Source organism: Hydra viridissima, unplaced genomic scaffold (assembly GCF_058129835.1).
Source record: "Hydra viridissima isolate aposymbiotic clone 2 unplaced genomic scaffold, HvirCarnegie_v1 scaffold_9, whole genome shotgun sequence".
Taxonomy (NCBI): Eukaryota; Metazoa; Cnidaria; class Hydrozoa; order Anthoathecata; family Hydridae; genus Hydra; species Hydra viridissima.
This window is the reverse complement of record NW_028324308.1, coordinates 11627158-11646458: the sequence shown is the minus strand read 5'-3', so window position 1 is coordinate 11646458 and position 19301 is coordinate 11627158. Positions and strand designations below refer to the sequence as shown.

General features: G+C 28.9%; 2 protein-coding genes, 1 long non-coding RNA gene and 2 pseudogenes across 7 annotated transcripts; 1 reads left to right on the top strand and 4 right to left on the bottom strand.

Moving 5' to 3' along the window:
- Positions 1-1933: 1933 nt before the first annotated feature.
- On the bottom strand, positions 1934-3925 carry LOC149884046 (uncharacterized; annotated as a pseudogene). Its single transcript, XR_016455434.1, has 5 exons — positions 3600-3925; positions 3236-3500; positions 3016-3132; positions 2695-2803; positions 1934-2299 (listed from the first exon to the last, which is right to left on the bottom strand). The product of XR_016455434.1 is annotated as an uncharacterized LOC149884046 (transcript).
- A 51-nt stretch (positions 3926-3976) lies between these two features.
- Positions 3977-6397, bottom strand: LOC145185554 (uncharacterized; annotated as a pseudogene). The gene is made up of 2 exons (XR_016455413.1): positions 6233-6397; positions 3977-6072 (listed from the first exon to the last, which is right to left on the bottom strand). The product of XR_016455413.1 is annotated as an uncharacterized LOC145185554 (transcript).
- Positions 6398-6698: 301 nt separating this feature from the next.
- On the bottom strand, positions 6699-9486 carry LOC149884045 (uncharacterized). The gene is made up of 2 exons (XM_090097384.1): positions 9183-9486; positions 6699-8977 (listed from the first exon to the last, which is right to left on the bottom strand). Exons 1-2 carry the CDS (start codon positions 9423-9425, stop codon positions 8849-8851), a joined length of 372 nt encoding a protein of 123 aa, XP_089953510.1. The 5' UTR covers positions 9426-9486; the 3' UTR covers positions 6699-8848.
- A 2818-nt stretch (positions 9487-12304) lies between these two features.
- On the top strand, positions 12305-14345 carry LOC145182483 (uncharacterized). The gene is made up of 2 exons (XR_016455487.1): positions 12305-12643; positions 14002-14345. It is a non-coding gene; the product is annotated as an uncharacterized LOC145182483 (long non-coding RNA).
- LOC145195178 (uncharacterized) lies at positions 13405-18304 on the bottom strand. 3 transcript variants are annotated; one of them, XM_090097293.1, is made up of 4 exons: positions 17482-17555; positions 17248-17370; positions 15163-16713; positions 13405-15024 (listed from the first exon to the last, which is right to left on the bottom strand). In XM_090097293.1, the coding sequence occupies exons 3-4, from the start codon at positions 16689-16691 to the stop codon at positions 14901-14903; spliced, it is 1653 nt and encodes a 550-aa protein (XP_089953419.1). In that variant the 5' UTR covers positions 16692-16713; positions 17248-17370; positions 17482-17555; the 3' UTR covers positions 13405-14900. The 3 variants fall into 3 exon arrangements, with proteins under 3 accessions (XP_089953419.1, XP_089953420.1, XP_089953421.1); XM_090097294.1 differs by lacking the exon at positions 17482-17555 and adding an exon at positions 16854-16915; XM_090097295.1 differs by lacking the exon at positions 13405-15024 and adding an exon at positions 17882-18304 and having other exon boundaries at positions 16474-16713.
- Between the last annotated feature and the right edge of the window lie 997 nt (positions 18305-19301).

Below are 19301 nucleotides of genomic sequence, written 5' to 3'. Positions count from 1 at the left end.
TACTAAAATTTAGTATACAGATTAGTATACCTGTTTACTTTTATTTGTGAAATATTTTTGGACTGGCTTTAAAATTATATTTTCTTAATGAATTAAATTACTGCATCATGTCTATTATTTGACTAAACATGATTAAAGTGTTTTTTTTTATTCAATTTTTGTTTCTTAGATTTATTTAATAAAAACTTTAATTTGTTTAGTTGTTATATTTTTATACCAGGCTGTTTGTGCTGCTCTTCACCCTTTTAAGATTTAAGATTGTTTATTCTACAGATTTCTCTAATCTGAAATAAATAGTAATAATAGTAATCGAAAAAAAAAAAAGTAAAAAGTTTTGTTTACGTTAAACTTTACAGTATACTTTACGGTATACTTTACGGTAGACTGTACACTAAATCTTTAGTATACCGTATACTGGCGATCCCTAACATATATCGACTGATCGTTGTAGATAAATAAAAAAAAATGAAGAAGTATTGACTTAATTTTCGGGGTAGGTACTGCAAAATATAGTTAGATCGACTTACCGTAAGGGAATGGCGCGGCGAAATGTACTTACATTGACTGCGGTAAGTTTGTAAATTTATTAATGCAAAAACATCATTACTTTAATATAAAAAGATAACTTTAGCTCAAAAATCCCCTTTTATTTTGAATTACAACAGTTATTTCTATGCTAATCGAAACCAGTATTTTGTTTCGTAATGTGACAGGACCAGTCACATTGACACATGGTGTCAATTTGAGTAACGTTATAAAAAAAATTTTTTTTTAATTTTCAAATAATAGCTTTAATGGTATTTTATTCTACATCGGTATCAAATTAGAACACTTTTTGTTGATTTTCAGACTTATTTTTTATATGATTCTTGATGGGTATAAAATTCTCCATCATAATAATTAGTTAATAAAAACCAGCAAGAGATTATCAATGATATATTATATATACTAGATGTCTAACTTCGATCCGAAATGTGAAGCCGTGGGAGCCATTTCTAATTCGGGCAAAAACTTGCATTTTTAACTTTTATTTCGCAGGTCGGATATAGTTTTTGCCCTTATTACAAATGGCGGATTCAATTTGTAAACAAAAAAAGTGGCTTCACTTTTCGTCAAATAGAATCCCGCAAGTTAGACATCTAGTATATATAATATATCATTGGAGATTATGCAGTTATTGTTAGTTAGAACCTTGTCATACTAATTATTAGTTAAATTAAGTTGCAGATAGAACTTTGGCACTTTAGCAGTTTGCTAGTTATGCGCTATGTAATTGTAAATTTCAGTTTATTTTGTTCATCATGATTTAAATAGTCTAATAAAATGATAAAATCAATTTTGGCAAAAATGTCAGTTAGAACCTTGTCAAACCAACGCGACGAAATGTTAAAAACAATTTAATACGCTATGACATATTATGAAAAGGAAAATATGTTCTTGAAAGCATCTGCAAGCATTTTAAATTTGAACAAAGGTAATGCTGTTTAACTTGCTCTGAAATTAATTGATCGCCATTTAGGTCCAGAGCTTTTATTCATTACAGATTATTAAAGTTCTTTTCAACTGCGGCCATTCAGTAAAAATTAATTCTTTTATACAAATCTTTTATACAAAAAACCAATTTTTTTTATATACCTTATATCCATGGCAACAGATATGTATTTTAAAAAATATATATATATATATAAGAAAACAAAATATCTAATTAAACTAGATATAGAATAATTAGATATTTTAAGTCCAATCCCAAACAAAATTTTACGTATTTAATACGTATGTATTCGTATTTTTTTTTCGTATTAATTACGGTACTTTTGGCCGCTGGTAGGGTGTAATAAATACGTATCTTTTTTTCGTATTAATACGTATTTTTTTAACGTAATAATACGTATTTTTTGCTTTCTTTTTTTCGTATTATATACGTAACTTCGTTAGCGAACTTTTTTTGTCGTATTTTTACAGTACCTTTTTATGTTAAATATGTATATTTAGAACGTCTTTACAGACAAATATTAATCGTATCTATTTATAATATAATAAGTAACTTTTGGACGTAAGAAGGATATTTACAACTTGTAAGCCTTAATAACAAAAAACAAGACGTTCTGTATTTTTAAATTTTAGTTCAACATTAATCCAATAATTAGTTATTAAACTATTTCTGCAATTTCGGGTGCTGTTCCCTCGGCTGATTTAAGTAGAGCACTTCGATTCCTTTGATTTAGTCTTTTTAATTGCTCCGAAATAGCAACGTTTATTTCGACAATCGATACGCCTTTATGAACTTTTGAAATAACATCTAAATTTAACAGATCGAAAAATAAACACACTTATCATAATCAAAGTAACGCTAACTACTATTAGAAACTGGGAACCCTGAATTAAAATAGCCTTAGATCCTAAAAAGTTCTTAATCCCCCACTGGTATGTGTGTGCGCTGATCTAACAATATAAGCTTACATACATTTATTGTTATAAATACATGATATTATATACATTATATATATATACATAATAATAAATATCATTAATTTTATATACATGATATTATATACATTATATATACATACAAATAAATATTATTAATTTTATATACATTATAATATCATTATATAAAATAATATCATTATATACATTATATATACGCACTAATAATAATTATTTTTTAATTATTATTAATTAGATAAATGTTACCTTGTATTATTGAAACAAAATTTCCTTTTGCTAAAGCAAAACTTTTTTTCCCACGTTTCCCATCCCTTGAATAACATCCAAGAACAATGATGTTCACAAGGAAGATTGCCTAATAAAAAAGAAGTATAAATTTTCCTGATAACATAAATGCCAAACATCGGCTGCAGAGAAAATTATAAAACTATTTCTCCATCTGTAAATACCGAATGAATTAAGATAAATAATTAAATTTTTTAAACATTTATAAAAAACACTTTATTAGAACATGTCACAATAAAATAACATGTTCAAACAACAATCAAAAACAACTTTTAAACTCACAATGAAGTGATGCTTGAGTTTGAATGGAATTTGAAAACAAAAGTTCAGAAACTGGTGTTGATTTATCCGGAAATAAGGGATAATTAAGAAGTGAAGTAGTTTGGCAGTTAGAAGTAGCTTAAAAAACGATAAGTAAAAATGCATATTTTAGAGAGATAGTATATTAACAAATCAATAAACAAAACATGTTCATTTTAATAAAACAAAACAACCAGCTTACCAGGAAGTGATGTTAAAGTTTGAATTAAGGGTGGACAAGAAGCTAGTGATGGTGTAACTGGAAACAAGGGATAATTAAGATAGGGTGAGGGAGTAGTATGTGAATTTGAAATAATTTTTCTGATTTTGGCTGGTGGTTGGGAAAATTCTTGACTATTACTTAAATCTGCTAGGGGCATGTAAAACTCGACTGCCATCTTCAGCTGAACTTAGATCAGAGTTTTCCTCAGCAAGTCGCTCCTTTTCTTTTGCTGATTTGAGAGATACTAGAAAAATAAAATAACAAAGATAATAAATTAGACTGTCAAACATTCTCCTTTGGTAAAATGAAATTTTTACAATAACATTGACAGTAAAAAGCATACATATGTTGCTGGACAACACTCGTACTTCGTAGGAAATCCAATTAGCTTCTGGTTCCTTGTGATTTAACAACATATTTTGGAGTTTTTTTCCTACTCTACAATTGGGCCACAAAACACACCCAGGAGCTTTAAACCACTTGCTGGACACTGTTGCCACTTCATTTTCATTAGTAAAAACAACAACTGCATAAGACATATTTAATGAATAAAAATTTTAAATACTAAAAAAAATAATTTAAAGCAAACATTTACTTAATTATATATTACTCAATTTCTTGTCTATATATCAGTTAGACATTACAATTGCAATGTCTAACTCTGATATATAGACAAGAAATTGAGTAAGATATAATTAAGTAAATGTAACTCAAGTTATATGATCAAGAGCGGCCTTTTCTGTAAATTTAAACTTTACAATAAAGAAATAATGAATTTGCAGTTAACAATTTTACATAACAAACTGCTAAATCTGCACAAATAAATTATAGCACTTGTAAGCAAAATAAACCAAAAAAGAATAATAAACATGTTGTATATGATATATATTAAAAACAATTATAATATAATAAAAATTTATTTTTTAGTTCATATTGTCAAGAAGTATAGAAATCTAAAATATAATAGGAATTCAAATGTCTGATAATGGGAAAACAACAAAGGAGGAAGAATATGGGAGGCAACAACATTTAATAACACCATCAGAGAATGGAACTGTATGCAAGGTGTCACTGAGACAACTAACTTTGAAAATAGAGAGATTTGAACTAGCAAGTGGCACGTCATAAAAATCTGTTTGCACTGTAAAATGTCTGGCTAAGAGTAATGGATTTCTTAAATCTTCTACTAGGATGTTAACAATTTGATAACATTTGTGTTCAATCATTACCGAGCTATCACGCAAACCACTTGAAAACCTTTTATTTTTGTAATGGCAGACTTTATATTGTAAAAAATTACCATGATTTGGTAATGGTCCACCACAATATTGAAGGAAAACTCCATCAGTATGCATTTTTTGTGTATGTTCAGCTTTGTAATCAGCAAGTCAGGAAGCAATTTGCTGAAGAGGCAAATACCCACTTCGAATTCTTCTTTTTAAGTGTCTTAGTGCATTTTCAAAGGGAAAAGCACAAAAATTGCCAAGGGATCCATATTGCAAACAGTCGTTGTGGAGATGTATAAGGGAATGCACATTATTTGTTATAAATGATTTTCCATACAAGGTAATAGCCTTTGTAACAAATATTTTTAACAGCTGACCACAAAAATTAATAACTTTGTGTTCTTGAGATCTGCATAATAAAAATATTGAACTATGTAAAATAAGAAAATGCTCATAAACTGGTTGACTGAGAATATCACACAAAACAATAGGTCCTGAATAAAGGAGAAATGATCGGAATTCTGTAGCTTTCCACTTCTTCATACTCTTTAATGAACGAGGCCGTCTGTTAAAATCAGAAGGAAAGAATGACGAAATATGGATTAGGCGATCTGATATAGTTTTTAGTGATTGTGAAGATAACTTGACACTGAATGGTCCAGAAGAAAAAAAATTCAGAAGTCTTCGAACAACCCCCAAACATACAGAATGCATATAGTCATTTGGAAAGCTATTAATCGGATGAATAGGAATTTCTAATAAAGGTGTGTCCCCATTATGATGACTATCATCTTCTTTCGAAATGAAACTTTCTAATGTTCTAAGGGGTGCATCTGTTTGTAAAAATACAACCTTGCTATGCCACTCAACCTCTACAGTACACTTATCACAGCTGGAATAGCCTGAATGGTACTTTATGCACTTAATAAATGCACGTGCAGGGGCATCACATACAAAATTAGTTATATGAATACTGCATAAGTGTGAGTTGATTGTAACACCATTGGTTTTAATATAATTTATTTCTGTCACAAATTGGGAAAAAAAAATCATGTAAACTGGGTTTTCCTTTTCCACAAAAAATGGCAACAACTTTTGGCGACATTGAATCACTAACTTTTTTAACTAGAATAGGCCAAAATGATATTTCAGAATTGTTATAAAGTGGAAGACCATCAATATTAAATTGCAAAGATATAATTGATGGGCTAGAAACACTAAGTGTTTGAAGAAATGGTTCAACACCAAGATACAAAAATTCTCCATTAGATACATTTCTAATTGTTGCAGATTTTGAGTTCAATAAGGTTTTGAAACAATTTGGCAAATGAGGATGATAAGGTTTTAAAATCAATAACAGTTTGTCCATTGTTGAAAAAGGTATATTGTTTTCAATTGCACAATCCCGTAACTTAATTAGCAACTCAAATTCACTTGGATTTTTTTTCCCAGAATCACTGCTGGTAGAAACTTCATCACTTGAAGAACATAATAAAGGCTCAAAATCAGAAATAGATTCTGAAATTGAAGAATTGGAATCAAAAATAAGATTATCAGACTTCTCCAAATATGAATCTTCATATTGATATCCTAAAATTAATGGTAAACACAGTTAAAAAAGTAACACAAATAATAATATAACAACATAATACTTTAAATAAAATTCAAATAACTACTAATATAAGTAATAACACTGATTTAAAAAAAAAGATTTTATATCAAAGCATTTGAAACTATTAATAAAACAAACCGTCTGTTATATTCAAACAGCTACTGACTGCAATGGCAACTTTTCTACGAATATTTCTTGAAGAAGACATGTTATTTAATATTTGTTACTTGATTAAATTATTCTAACATAAATGCTAATGTAACAATGATAAGGAAGTTTAAATAATTTATTATCATTAAAAGTAATCATATATATATATATATATATATATATATATATATATATATATATATATATATATATATATATATATATATATATATATATATATATATCATAAGTTAACTCTTTATGGTCCATTATATAGTTAACTTAGTATTTATATTTCAAAATATAAAACTTTTATATATTGAACATTCTTTAGTAAAAAAAACTTAAATATAAAATACTAAATAAATATAGAATATCAAGAGATAAAAAAAAATAAATTTAGAAGTTAAACTTACATTCAGCATATATACAATAATTGTATATACTGACATTATAACAAGGTCAGTATTTAACACTTTTTAAATGCAAATTTTGTATTAGAAAGATAGAATAATATCATAATTTATGACATAAAAAAGTTGCTTTTAATTCACCGAAAATTGCTTAAATCTATAATTTTGATTCCCATTTTTTTATAATAACAACTTATAAAAACTTATAAAAGTGATGTACTGACAATATAAATAATAAATTCTAAACTTTCTGAATCTGCTCGTTTATATAAAAAAAGCAAAGCGTGCTGGCTATATTTAACTAACGGTAACCGATAAAAAAAAATAAAAACCTTAGCATTTTAAAATACCTAAAAATACGTATTTTAACCTTGAAATATATTTTGTAAGTTTAAATACGTAATAAAACGTATAGATACGGATTAAGAAATTCGTACTATTAAATACGTACTCTATTCGTAAATTTACGTATCTTACGTATTATTTTGCTTGAATACGCATTTAGTACGTAAAATTTTGTTTGGGATAGTGATTATTTTTGTTTCAAAGTTATTTATTCAGAGAAGATATTTCTGAAATGAAATTGTTTTTTTATTTTATGAATATTAACAACTAATCAAGTAATAGTATAGCCAATGAAAAGCATTATGCGCAAGTAGTGATGTAAATAAAGGCTTTGATGTTGCTAATTTACGGAAAGGAAAATTTAAATAAGAATTTTATAAAAACCTGCAAATTTAAAAAGATTTAAAATTTTGATCGAAAGTACAGGGTGTTCAATAAGTAACTCAAAATTTAATTTGTGTGTTACTAATTAGCCAATGAGAATATTCTTAAATGTTCTTTTTTTTAAGCATATGTAAGGAAGGAATATCATGTTGAAGATTGTTATTTTTGAGAATACAGTCACGGACAACATTTCTATGGAGGACAGAATTTTCATTTTAAAATGCTATTATAGAAGTTGGGGTGAAAGTGCAACAGTATTACAACGAAAGTTTAGAGAAGCACATGGTTAAACACAAAGCATCAAAAGATTAGTTAATAAATTCGAAGAAACGGGCAGTGTTCTTGACCAGTAGAAATCAGGTCGTTCATCTTTAGAAGATTAAAGAACACAACTTGTGATGGAGTTACTGCATTGTATTGCTTTGGAGACAGGTTGCAGCTCTACTGAACAAATTGCAGATACGAAAATCCCTGAAACATCCATTCATCATATCCTCTGCAAAAAGCTTCAAATGTTTCTTTTCAAAATCACCATGCTTCAGGAGTTGAAAGATACAGACTTACTACTTTGACTCCATTTTGCTAATTGGCTGCTTAAAAATAAGGAACTTTTGGACTCTGTATTGCGAACTGAAGAATGCCACTTCTATATCAATGGCAAAACAAATACAAAGAACTGGATTATATGGTGTAAAGAAGAATTAGTTAATTGCATTTAGCCAGCGATAGCAAACATTTTACAAGAAAAAACAGCTACAGCCATCGACAATTTGGTGGCCCGTTTGGAAACCGTTATGCAAGAATATGGAGGCCATTTCGAGCACCAGTTGTAAACTACAAAAAATATTCCTAATTTAGTTGTATTTTTTAAATAAGATTTACTGTATTTTGATTATTTTTTCTTTTTGCTATCTTATATTAAAATTGTGCTTTACTTTTCGAACACCCTGTATTTCAAGTTATTAAAAAAGGTTTTTCTACTTTTGATTTTCATGATATTACCAATGTGCTAAGGTTTGATAATATCAGGTAGCCCGTTTATCTATGATTTTGATTCCTTTTTCTACCAAAAGTACATTAAAAAAATTTGTGCTAACCCTATAGTCACGGGATTTAGGCAGATATGCTTTCTACCAAGGTTCCCAAAAGTCCAGATAACTTTTTTACAAAAAAACTATGTTTTAACAGTTTTAGTGGTTAATATTTTAATTTGGGCACTGTCATCTGTGTTTGATTATTTTGTTGTTTGTTATTGCGGTGTTTTTATCATATATTGTGTTACAGTATTATGTTTTAACCAAAAATCCGATCCTATACTTAAAATGAAGCTATACATATTAAATGGTTAAACATTTAATGTGTTTAACTTTATAATGAATAAAGGAAAGAATATGTTTTTTATTAGTAAAAACATAGTTATTAAATAAAATATTTATAGTAAACTCAACTTTGTTCTCTGAGTTTACACTTCTACTAAGCTAAATTGTAAACGTGCAGCTAAAAGTTTGCTTTTATTTGTTGCCATATCAGTTAATATCCAAACCATCTTCAAGCCAAGGAACACGACTGCACCCATAAGGAATATAGTTAGCTAAAATTTAAAAAATTCGTTTTAATTCAATACCTTTTTTTTTTTTTTTTTTTTTTTGTAAACTTGTTTTAGACTTTTGGTGAAAAAAGTTACCGTATTCTGTGAAAAATATTATTAAAAATATTTTTTTAAAAGCCATTCACTGTTTATTACTTTTATGAATTACATAAAATCATCATTTAATAATTATTTAAGAATTGCTAACCATATATTTGTGTTGAAGATAACAATTAATTTGAGAGATTTCATCATCAATATTTTGAGAGATTTCATCATCAATTCCTCTATCTGTTATCGACAACCCAGACTGAACTTGTGATGTTGGTATTGTTTGGCTCTCATCTACTTGCCCTGATATGCTAATTTTATCCAGCGATGCTATGTACACCGCCAACACGACCGTCGTAGATATTAACAAAATGCTCGCACAAACAATACGGTAAAACATCACAAAAATTTTAAATGGTTGCGTTTTTAATAAATGCTTATTTATCAAATCGGGTCAAATTGCGTATGATTTATCAATAAACGAATGTTAATAATGCTCATATAGTGTTTAATATATTATATGTTTTGCTTATAAATATTTATATTCCTGGGTGGCATTTTCAATACTAAACTATATATATAGACACCTTTATTCAGTTTTGTAAATGGACTTCCATATCAACAAGTTTTATGGTTTATGACATTTAATGAATATTCTTGACAATTTTTTTTCAACATGAAACCAACGATAAATGGGTTTAGAAAATAGTTTAGATTAAAAAGGCTTTAAAAATGAAGAAATTTTGTCTTTAGTTTGATTAAGATTCAAAACTTTGATTAAAAATCAAAGTAAAACAACTAGATTTTTTTTTTATTTTTGAAAAAATTTCATTTGACTGACGATGAAATTGTATTTTTTCAGGACACAATAGATATATATATAAAATATGAAACTAAACCTTAAATGCTTAGGATCAAATTTTATGGTTAAATATAATACCGTAAAAATTGATAAAGAAGTTTATTACAAAGATGTCTTGCAGAAAAAAAAGCTGTTGCACAATATACAATAAAAACATAGCAATAGTAAATAACAAAATAATCCCATCAAACACTGATGACGGTGCCAAAATTAAAATATTAACATAGTTTTTTCGTAAAAAAGTTATCAGGACTTTGATAGAGATGATGATAGAGATGATGATAGAGATGATGATAGAGATGATGATAGAAATGATGATAGAAATGATGATAGAGATGATGATAGAGATGATGATAGAGATGATGATAGAGATGATGATGGAAAAGATGATAGAGATGACGATAGAAATGATGATAGAGATGATGATAGAAATGGTGATAGAGATGATGATAGGATAATAATAGAGAGCGCAGTAAACCCCCAATAGCTTGAACTACTAAATGCTACTAAATACTAAATACTAAACCCCCAACTGCTAAATACTAAACCCCCAATAGCTTAAACCCCCAATAGCTTGAACATCAAATTATTTTGATCTGATTTTGAAGACCATTAAACGGGTCGTCGTCTTCAACCGACAAGGGCTTATTTCTGCTGATTTTCCGAAATTCCTGTTTTCGCAAAACAAATTTGACGATGGAGGTTTTTACTATTTGGTATGGACGATCAAACATTTTAATTGCGTTCTTGAGTCCTTTTTGTATTGCAATGAAGAGTGCATTTTTGAGACGTTTTGAAAAGAGAGAGGAAAGCAATCTTGCAATTCACCATTCGGTCAAAAAATAGCTCTACAATTCAAACAACGAAATTAACACCATTTCAAAAGAATTGTGTTGTCAATAAAGAGACTGGAAAAAGAACTGCAAATCTTGAACTTTTGTTCAATGCACTTGGGACCATACCTCCAACTAATGTCAAGTCTGAGCGAGCTTTTCCTGCTACTTGATTATGTAACAAAAATTCAAGTCAGTGTTTGAGGTTACTGTATCGATCATAAGCCTGGGAAACCCAAGTAATTTGCAACACAAATTAAATATTTCTTTTTAAAATCTCATTTTACAGATTACTATATTTATCTTATTATAAAGTTATTAAACCTTTATTTCACATGAACTAAAACAACCATTGATTAGTACTAACTCTCAAACTTCGAGATTATATATTATGTAACCACAGAACAAAAAAGTACCTCTTGTCTTCTTCCTAAACATTTGGTGGGCAAGGCCCTTTTAGATAAACAATGTCAATATCAAATAAAGAAAAGATGGTACAAAATCTACATTAACCAGCATTGGCAAACACCCTCCGGCGAATAAAGTTGGTAAGTAAATCTAAGCAGTTGAAATTGGAGGATCTGGTGACAAAAATATCATCTTTCTTTGATTTCCTCATAGAAAAATGCACAGCAGTCTAAGACATTTCTTAAGAAATCACCAGGATAGTGGACATCTGATCCAGTCTTAAAGAGATTTTAAGAACTGGCTGCACATTTGACAGTTGTAAATGATATATCTGAAAGAGGAATCAGTCCAATTGAGAATTACAATGACACAATAAAAAAGAACGAGGAACAGAAACCGTCTGTAGTTTAATTATTTGTACACCATCGCAAGAGTTTCCCAACTTCATCAAAGGCATTAGTTATGTCGCACAGTGGGAAAGTCCCATACAACTACGCGGACAAAAATCAAAAGTTTGTTAAGTCAGCGAGTTTTCGATAATTTTTGAAAGCATAAATGTTAACATTTTCTCAGCAAAAAGTAAAAACTTTTAATTACTTTAGTTACTCAGGATTTTTTTTTCTTTTCAACGTTACCTTTTTATTTCTTTTGAAGAATGACTTCACATTCTTTAATAAACTCCAAAATGATTGGTCTGCAAAACCTAAAACTTTTAGGCCTTAAATTTGTCCAGAAATAATTACTGCTGTTATCGTATGCTGCTAACTGTAGCAGTGTTGTTGCTGTAGCCAATAAGTCGGAATCCTGTTTGCTACTTTGTGAAAACTTCTGATTGTACTGTGATTGACTGGAACTTCCATCTAATCCTCAACTGCTAATCAACAATAAATTTCAAACTCTTTTTTTTTTTATCATCCAAGTGTTCCTTAATTTCTGGTCTTTTTATCACAATAATACGTTTTGCAATGAGTTCCATCATGGCCTACTGTAATTACACGGCCTGATTTGTTGCATTTTCCGGAAAAAATTAAGAGGCCAGTTTTTTTACGGCTTATTTTAAATTTTAGGTTAGCAGATAAAAGTATCGCTCAAAAGGCGATCAAAGTCCACTTGCTAATTTAATATAATTGATGCGAAAATTATTCCGATAATAAAAAAAACGTGTAGAATAATTTGAAAACATTTAAAAATGGCAAAGCAGATTGTTTTTCTATTTTAAGAAACAATTTTTTTTTAAGTGCTAACATATTAATGTGCAATTCCAAAACAGTACGAGGCAGCCATACATCCTGTGTAAAGTAGAAGAAAATGTGTATTTTTCCTTTTAATCGCAATGAGCTAGATAATTTAAACGAAATTTCACTTCATGTTTATTATCTAGTAAAGTACTATGTGCTGTAAATATATACACAAATGTGTTAACCCATTTTCAAATTATTCTATCAACTCTAATCAGATGTCAGATAAAGGTATCAGATATATCAGTTAAAGAAGCAGAAGGTTCAATGTTGAAAGGTTTTATTCTCTTTCTCTTATTCCTTGTGATTTGTTATTGTTTTAAGTAAGTTTTCATTTATTTTGACTTGCATAATTCATTTTATCTCACTTAAATTTAAATATTAGATTTATATTTACATCTCTAAAGTAATCAGTTCTTTCAGTATCCACAGTACTGTTAAATTTACTGCCCATTTAACCCAAAAGAATGTTGGATTTGAAAAGTATATATAAAAGGTATATATTCACAGGGAAAACATATTTTAAACTGTTAACAAACAAACTTAATAAAAAATATAATTTTTAGAGACTTATTAGTGATTTAAAAAAGTTAATATTTAGTCACTCTCCATTATAATATTTGATATAAAATTAAAAAAAAAACTTTACGTTAAAACCTTTAAGCATTCACATTTAAAATGTCTAATGAAATCGCTTGCCTTGCTAGTTTGAATGGTCAGTTTACTCCCACATATATTTTTTAGTTAGTTATGGATTAATAATTTCTTTAAATGATAATAAATGCTTGTAAAAACTTGTTCAATGACTGGAAAACCATATTAGGAATTAAGTAAAAACAAAATCTAATGAAACTGCAGGGTGGCTACACATAACAAATTTGAAAAGATTTTATATGTTTGGCCTATCATCTATAATCTATTTTGTTATACAAATTTGAGGAAAAAAGTGAATATAGCTGGATATTTCCTAAAAAACAAAACTTACTTTACACTTTCTTGCTAAATGTGCATAAATTTTGCTGCAACCATTACTACACCATTTTGCAATTGAATAGTTTTTTTTTTATTGGAAAGCTTTCACTTTTCTTGTTGTGCTGTAATAAATGTTCCCAAATAGCTTCAAAAATCAGAGCTTCTTAATAAGTTTTAAGTGATTAGAATCTTGTAGGAAAAAAAAAGAACTAGTATGTCAAGTCTGAATATTTGCATGATTAAGTAATTAATTTGTAATGCCATTAACAAGCAACATTTTCCTTTGCTTTTTTGTTTTCAATTGCATTACTGATTGTGAAGTGTTAAATCAGTTCTACTCTTTTTAATGCAGTTTTTGGCAGATTACAGCAAGAAGTAACTGTCTAAATAAAGTTAAAGATTTGTTGCAGCCTGTGACTTAGAAAATTACTGTTCTCTGTTTGACAAGTTTCCAAAATCACCGTATTAGTGATGGAATTATGTCTAATATTCTGATTCAGTTCATTCAAATTGTAGTGCAGTGGAAAGAGTACCAATTATACTTTTTAGTTTTTCTTGTCTATTTAATTGACTTATGTTGCAGTCAGACATTTTTGAAATTTTTTTAACCTATTTTAAAGAGAAATTCTGTTCGTTGTCTAACAGTTTTTTTTACTTTTTCAGACAGCATTACATTAAGATGATGAGACTAAAAGAATCAAAACAAATAAATGGAAGAAAGCTGACGTCTCAATTTACACCTATCTCGGATCTAAAGAAAGAGATAAATGATAAGCTGTTATACATACCAAGAATGTTTGCTAAAGAAATGCTGTCCCATTTGGACCGTACCATGACGAAATGAATTTCGCGACTGCTAAAACCGTATTTACAGATCGAGATAGTGAAGATTTTTCATATGAAATTTTAATGCAACTTAAATGACAATACAACGATAAATGACATTTACTTGCTTTTACTTAGTGCGTTTCTGCTAAGTGCAATTTGTTTTTGAATTAATAATAAAATATTATAAAAGTTAGTCATCGATCGTCAAAAGAAATATTACAAAAATGAGCCATCGATCGTCAAAATTTTGATTTTAACGTTACGTGACTATAAGCGAAATGAAATACTTCTTTTGAAGAATGATCTAAGTATTTTGTAAGTAATTTGTACCGCTGCTAATTTATTTCTTAAACCTTATCTTTACTACTTGTAATTTAAACACTACAAAGAATTGTAAATTTCACCCTAGAAACATAACTTTAATGTACATTATAATACGTTTGTTTACAAATGAAAATATTATAAGATAATATACGTTAGAATAAATCTGTTAAATAAAAATGTTACTTAAAAACTAGAATTCTTCATAGCAAAACTGAAAAAGTTGGATTTGGAAGTATTTTATCCTTGCTGTATATCATATCAAAAAAGAGTAGCAGGAATACCTCTCCAAAAACTCAACATATTTTGTAATTAAAAAAAAAGTTAAACCCAAAAATATTAGTAAAAAAAAAAACAAACACTTAGCCTGGCTAAATAAACGCCAATTTAATACATCAGTACAAAAAAATTGTTTATGTTATAGAGCTGCATTTGAAGCATGACCATTCTGCACTTTCGTCTTCCAAAACATATTCCGGGATGCGTTCACAAGCGCGATGATACCAATTTTCACATTTTCCGCACTGTACCATATGCCTAAATATAACCCTCAGTGTAACACAAGGATATTTAAGATTTTTCAACTCCCGCTTCAGACAAAGAAATATTTTCACTCATAAGCACACTATTGTTTGATGCGTAAATAAACAATCAAAATATTTGCTCCATATTTACCTTTCCTTAATACATTTATCCGAGGCTAGCCACACTTGTCTACAAATGCAATAAAGGGAAAACTGGAAGTCTTTTTCCTTGCAGAACCGTAAAGCTGTTTCGGACTTTGGAAACGCATTAAACTGATTTCTCTTCACACATTGCAGCAAATGATTCCTCATTTGAGAATCGTCAAGAGCAACATAACTTGGATTTGAGCCAGTATCAGCGATATGTTTTAAGAAAGCTAATGCATACAAGCCACAGTCAACGCTATTTGTTTGTTGCTGCACTGGTACAACACGGACAGTCAAAATATCCTCAGTGCAAAGCATTATAGCACAAATTTGCCGAATAACATGTTTTTTCACTTTGCCGCGAAACATACTGTCTAAAAGGAAAACCTCACCAACAGAACATCCAAAAGTACTAATTGTCAACCAGTGGGCATCACCATCGTGTAACACCTGGACAAAAGATGCTTTTTGTATATCAAATAAAAGGTTCTGTCCAAGAACAGGATCTTGGAGACCACATACACCCTTGATCATCTTTTGCATGGTGTGGATAACAGTGTCAGACAACATGTGTTTTGCCGAAATATCTAGCAAATCATCTGAAGAGAGATTACAGTTAGGTGATAAATGATATCTTTCTATAGGGAATTCGTCATTAACATCAGCAGCAACTATCAACTCTTCAATAAACATATCTTTCCCATTAACAGGTTCAACAATGTTCACCTCAATTGACTCTGTTACATCACTTTTTTCCATCAGAAATATTTTAGAAGCAGCTGTTACTTTATCTTTATGAGAACCAACACGATCACTTAAAAGTTTTCTTGATTTATGAACAGGAATTGGAATGTGCTTGTTTGATGTACCAGCCAACTTGACCTGTACTGGAGGAATTGGAATTCCAGATTCTCTAGTTCTTGCTTGGTTAAGTTTATCTATTAGGCTAGCAAGTGTATTGTGCATGAGAACAATTTCTTCTGAATTTTCTTTAAACTCAAATGATAGGTTTTGGATGGTTGTGAGCATTTCCCTAACATTCACTCCAGAGCAAACACTTGTAATATTTTTAGATTTCTGACTCCAATTTTCAGTAACAGTCTCTCCTATTTTATGGTGACTTGTACCTTCTGGCTGTATATAAGGTGTTTTTTCATGCGATACTTCATAATCATCTGCATCTAAGTTCAAGTATGGTGAATTTAGATACAGTGATGAAAGCGCACTCCATGACCAAGCAGGGTACTTTCTGAATACTAAAAAAAAGTGCTTGCATGGGTAGGCTGTTGACATCCAATCTTGACAGGTACATTTTGGCATTGTAAAATCATCACCAAAAGATGCAAAATACTTAATAGCTGTCTTGGTACAACTAGATACAGCGAAGACCCCATCTTTGATCATGATGACTCCAGACAAATCCATGTTATCAGCTATATCTTTTTTGATCAAGCAATGCTTCACTAAACTATGAGGACGGTTGTACAAATAATTCGGCACCCAACGCCCATATCTTCGGTAACGTGCATCCATTTTGAAGTTGGCATCAGTATAGCTAAAAAAGAAAGATATTTAAAGTTTTACTAATAATAAAAAAGTTCTTGAACATAGTATTAGAAAATTCAAAAAAAGGAACAAGAATGTTTACACTAACGCAAACATTAAGCTAAAAATATGCTTTTTACATATTCATACCTAGTTCAAAAGGACTACTAATGATGTTATGAAATTTACTTTGTGTGTGTTTGCATGCATGTCTAAAGTTAATTAGAGTGAGCTGATGATGAAGAGCCAAAGTTATACAATATCTTAATTATAAACTATGATACAATAATATATAAATTAAACTATATCAAGTTTATTAAGCCTGTTTAAAATTATCAACAAAAGGATAAATGCAGTAGCATTAAGTAAACTAAGTGACAAATTGAAAACTATCTATGGACACTCAGTTGAACAAAGCTTCATAAAACAAGTAAATTTAGGTTTCTTTGATTGATGCTGGCTTTGAAATATTATTATAAGCTAAATAATAATTCTGAACTGTTTTCCTTAATATTGAATGTAGTGCAAAATATATATATTTTACCTGTATTTCCAAAGTTCTTTGGGGTTGAAAGGGCAGCAAACCGAACAGTATTATGGATTTTATAATTACGGAGAAATCGTGTAGCCTCCTCAACTGAGTTGCAAATGAAGGGCTTATTGTCCTCTGAAATTTTAGACTCATTGAAATAAAATTTTACATAACAGCTTGTAACAGAATAAAATTTCATTAGAATATTAATCAATTATGTTAAAGAAATAAAAAAGAGATTAAAACCTGTCAAAGTTGAAATATTTTCTGTTTCTTTATCTGATGAATCTTCATAATCTGACAAATTTGAACTACCAGAGCTAATAAAAAATTACAGAATGATAAAGACAACTTTTTTTACCAATTTACTTAAATAACTACAGTACATAGTATTTTGCATCTTTTCTCCTGGAAATTTTATTTTAAACATCAGTAATGAAGTGAATTTAGGCTATCTTTTACAGGATGCTCTGGTTTAGAAGAACATACCTTTTTATTTCATCAATTTCAAAATAAAAGAATATATACAGGTTTTACAGAATGTGTGGTTGTCCTGTAGAATCTAGTAATATATTTTACATTCGCACTTAAATATTTAAAAAAAAAACAAAAAAAAAAAACATGCTGTTATTATAGAATTACTTACCGTATTGACATTTTTATTGTTTTCCAAAGTTTATTGTCTACTGAATCAAATCGAACCTTATAAAGTAAATAAAGCAAGCCAACAAAAACAATTTAAGCCAATTAGAGGATTAAAAAAAACACTGATTAATCCAAATATTTAAAAATCCCAATAATATAAAAAGTTTTAACACAGATAAGTGGAAAATTCGACACAAAAATCACTAGAACAATATATACACAATGCAAAAACAAGTTTGAAAAAAAAAATTAAAATGCTTAGCAGATTTCTTTCGTTCTTTCGCGGATATTTCATACAAAAGCATGTGTCTCAATTAAAGCACTTAAACTTAGCATAATTTGTATAAATTTGCATGAATAATTTCCGCATAAATAAGTATAATTAGCAAGTGGACTTTGATCGCCTTTTGAGCGATACTTTTATCTGCTAACCTAAATTTTAAACTATGAATGAAAGGTTTTATTAACAACAACAACAATAACAATATATTTACCAGTAAATATTATACAAAGGTGTTGAATAAAATATTGAATTATAATATTTTAACAATTACTATATAAATATTTGTTTGCATGCATCGGTTTATGCTTTTATAGTCATTTAATATGTAATGTATTCTGAACTGATTAATATGTGAATGTATTCTGACTGATTGCCTGTTTCATTATATTCCATTAGAGAGTGGAATAATGAAATAGACACACAGACAGTCTATTATTATTACTGTATATAGTCGAACTGCTTTTTTAAGTGGAGATAATTCCAATAATAAATGTAAGTGAACTTTATATTTAAAAATAACTGTTACACTTTTTTGATTCGTTTTAGTAATAAAATGGTTAATAAATGTGTTGTTACAAACTGCAAAACTGGTTACTCTAATGGTCCGAAAAAGTCAACATTTCATTTTCCTGAAGAATCTGATTTGCGAAAATGATGGATATACTTTGTTAATAGAAAAGATTGGGTTCCATCAAAATATTCAGCTATTTGTGTTCATCATTTTGATGGCAAATTTATTAATTATGGAAAAAGATGCACCTTAAAATGGAATCTTCTTCCAGTTCCAACTATTCAAACTGATGAAATAAGTGGATCATCAACTCTAAGGGTTCCAAAGTTGCCCCGAAAAAAACCAACTTTGAGATATTTAGGAAAAGATGAGTTTGAAGATTTTCAAAGTGTTGATAAAATAATTAATCTTGATTCTTTGACAGAACAACATTCTCCACCAGGCTTTACATTTAAAAAAATGCATGATAGTGTTGTTTATTATAAACTATGTTTTGATGAAAAATCAGGCATACCAATTGTTTTTGAGTCAATAACTGTAAATAAAGATCTTTATGTTTCATTGTCATATAAAGGCTATCATATTTCTTTACCTGAATGGTTTCGTAGTGGTCATAATTGCAAATTA

What these genes read in the sequence shown, in the direction of transcription:
- LOC149884045 (XM_090097384.1), bottom strand. Translation starts at nt 9,425, where the DNA reads ATGTTTTACCGTATTGTTTGTGCGAGCATTTTGTTAATATCTACGACG. An exon ending in ATCTTCAACACAAATATATG is followed by an intron (nt 8,978 to 9,182) that starts GTTAGCAATTCT and finishes TTTAAATTTTAG; the next exon opens with CTAACTATATTCCTTATGGG.
- LOC145195178 (XM_090097293.1), bottom strand. Translation starts at nt 16,691, where the DNA reads ATGGATGCACGTTACCGAAGATATGGGCGTTGGGTGCCGAATTATTTG. An exon ending in GATAAATGTATTAAGGAAAG is followed by an intron (nt 15,025 to 15,162) that starts GTAAATATGGAG and finishes GGTTATATTTAG; the next exon opens with GCATATGGTACAGTGCGGAA.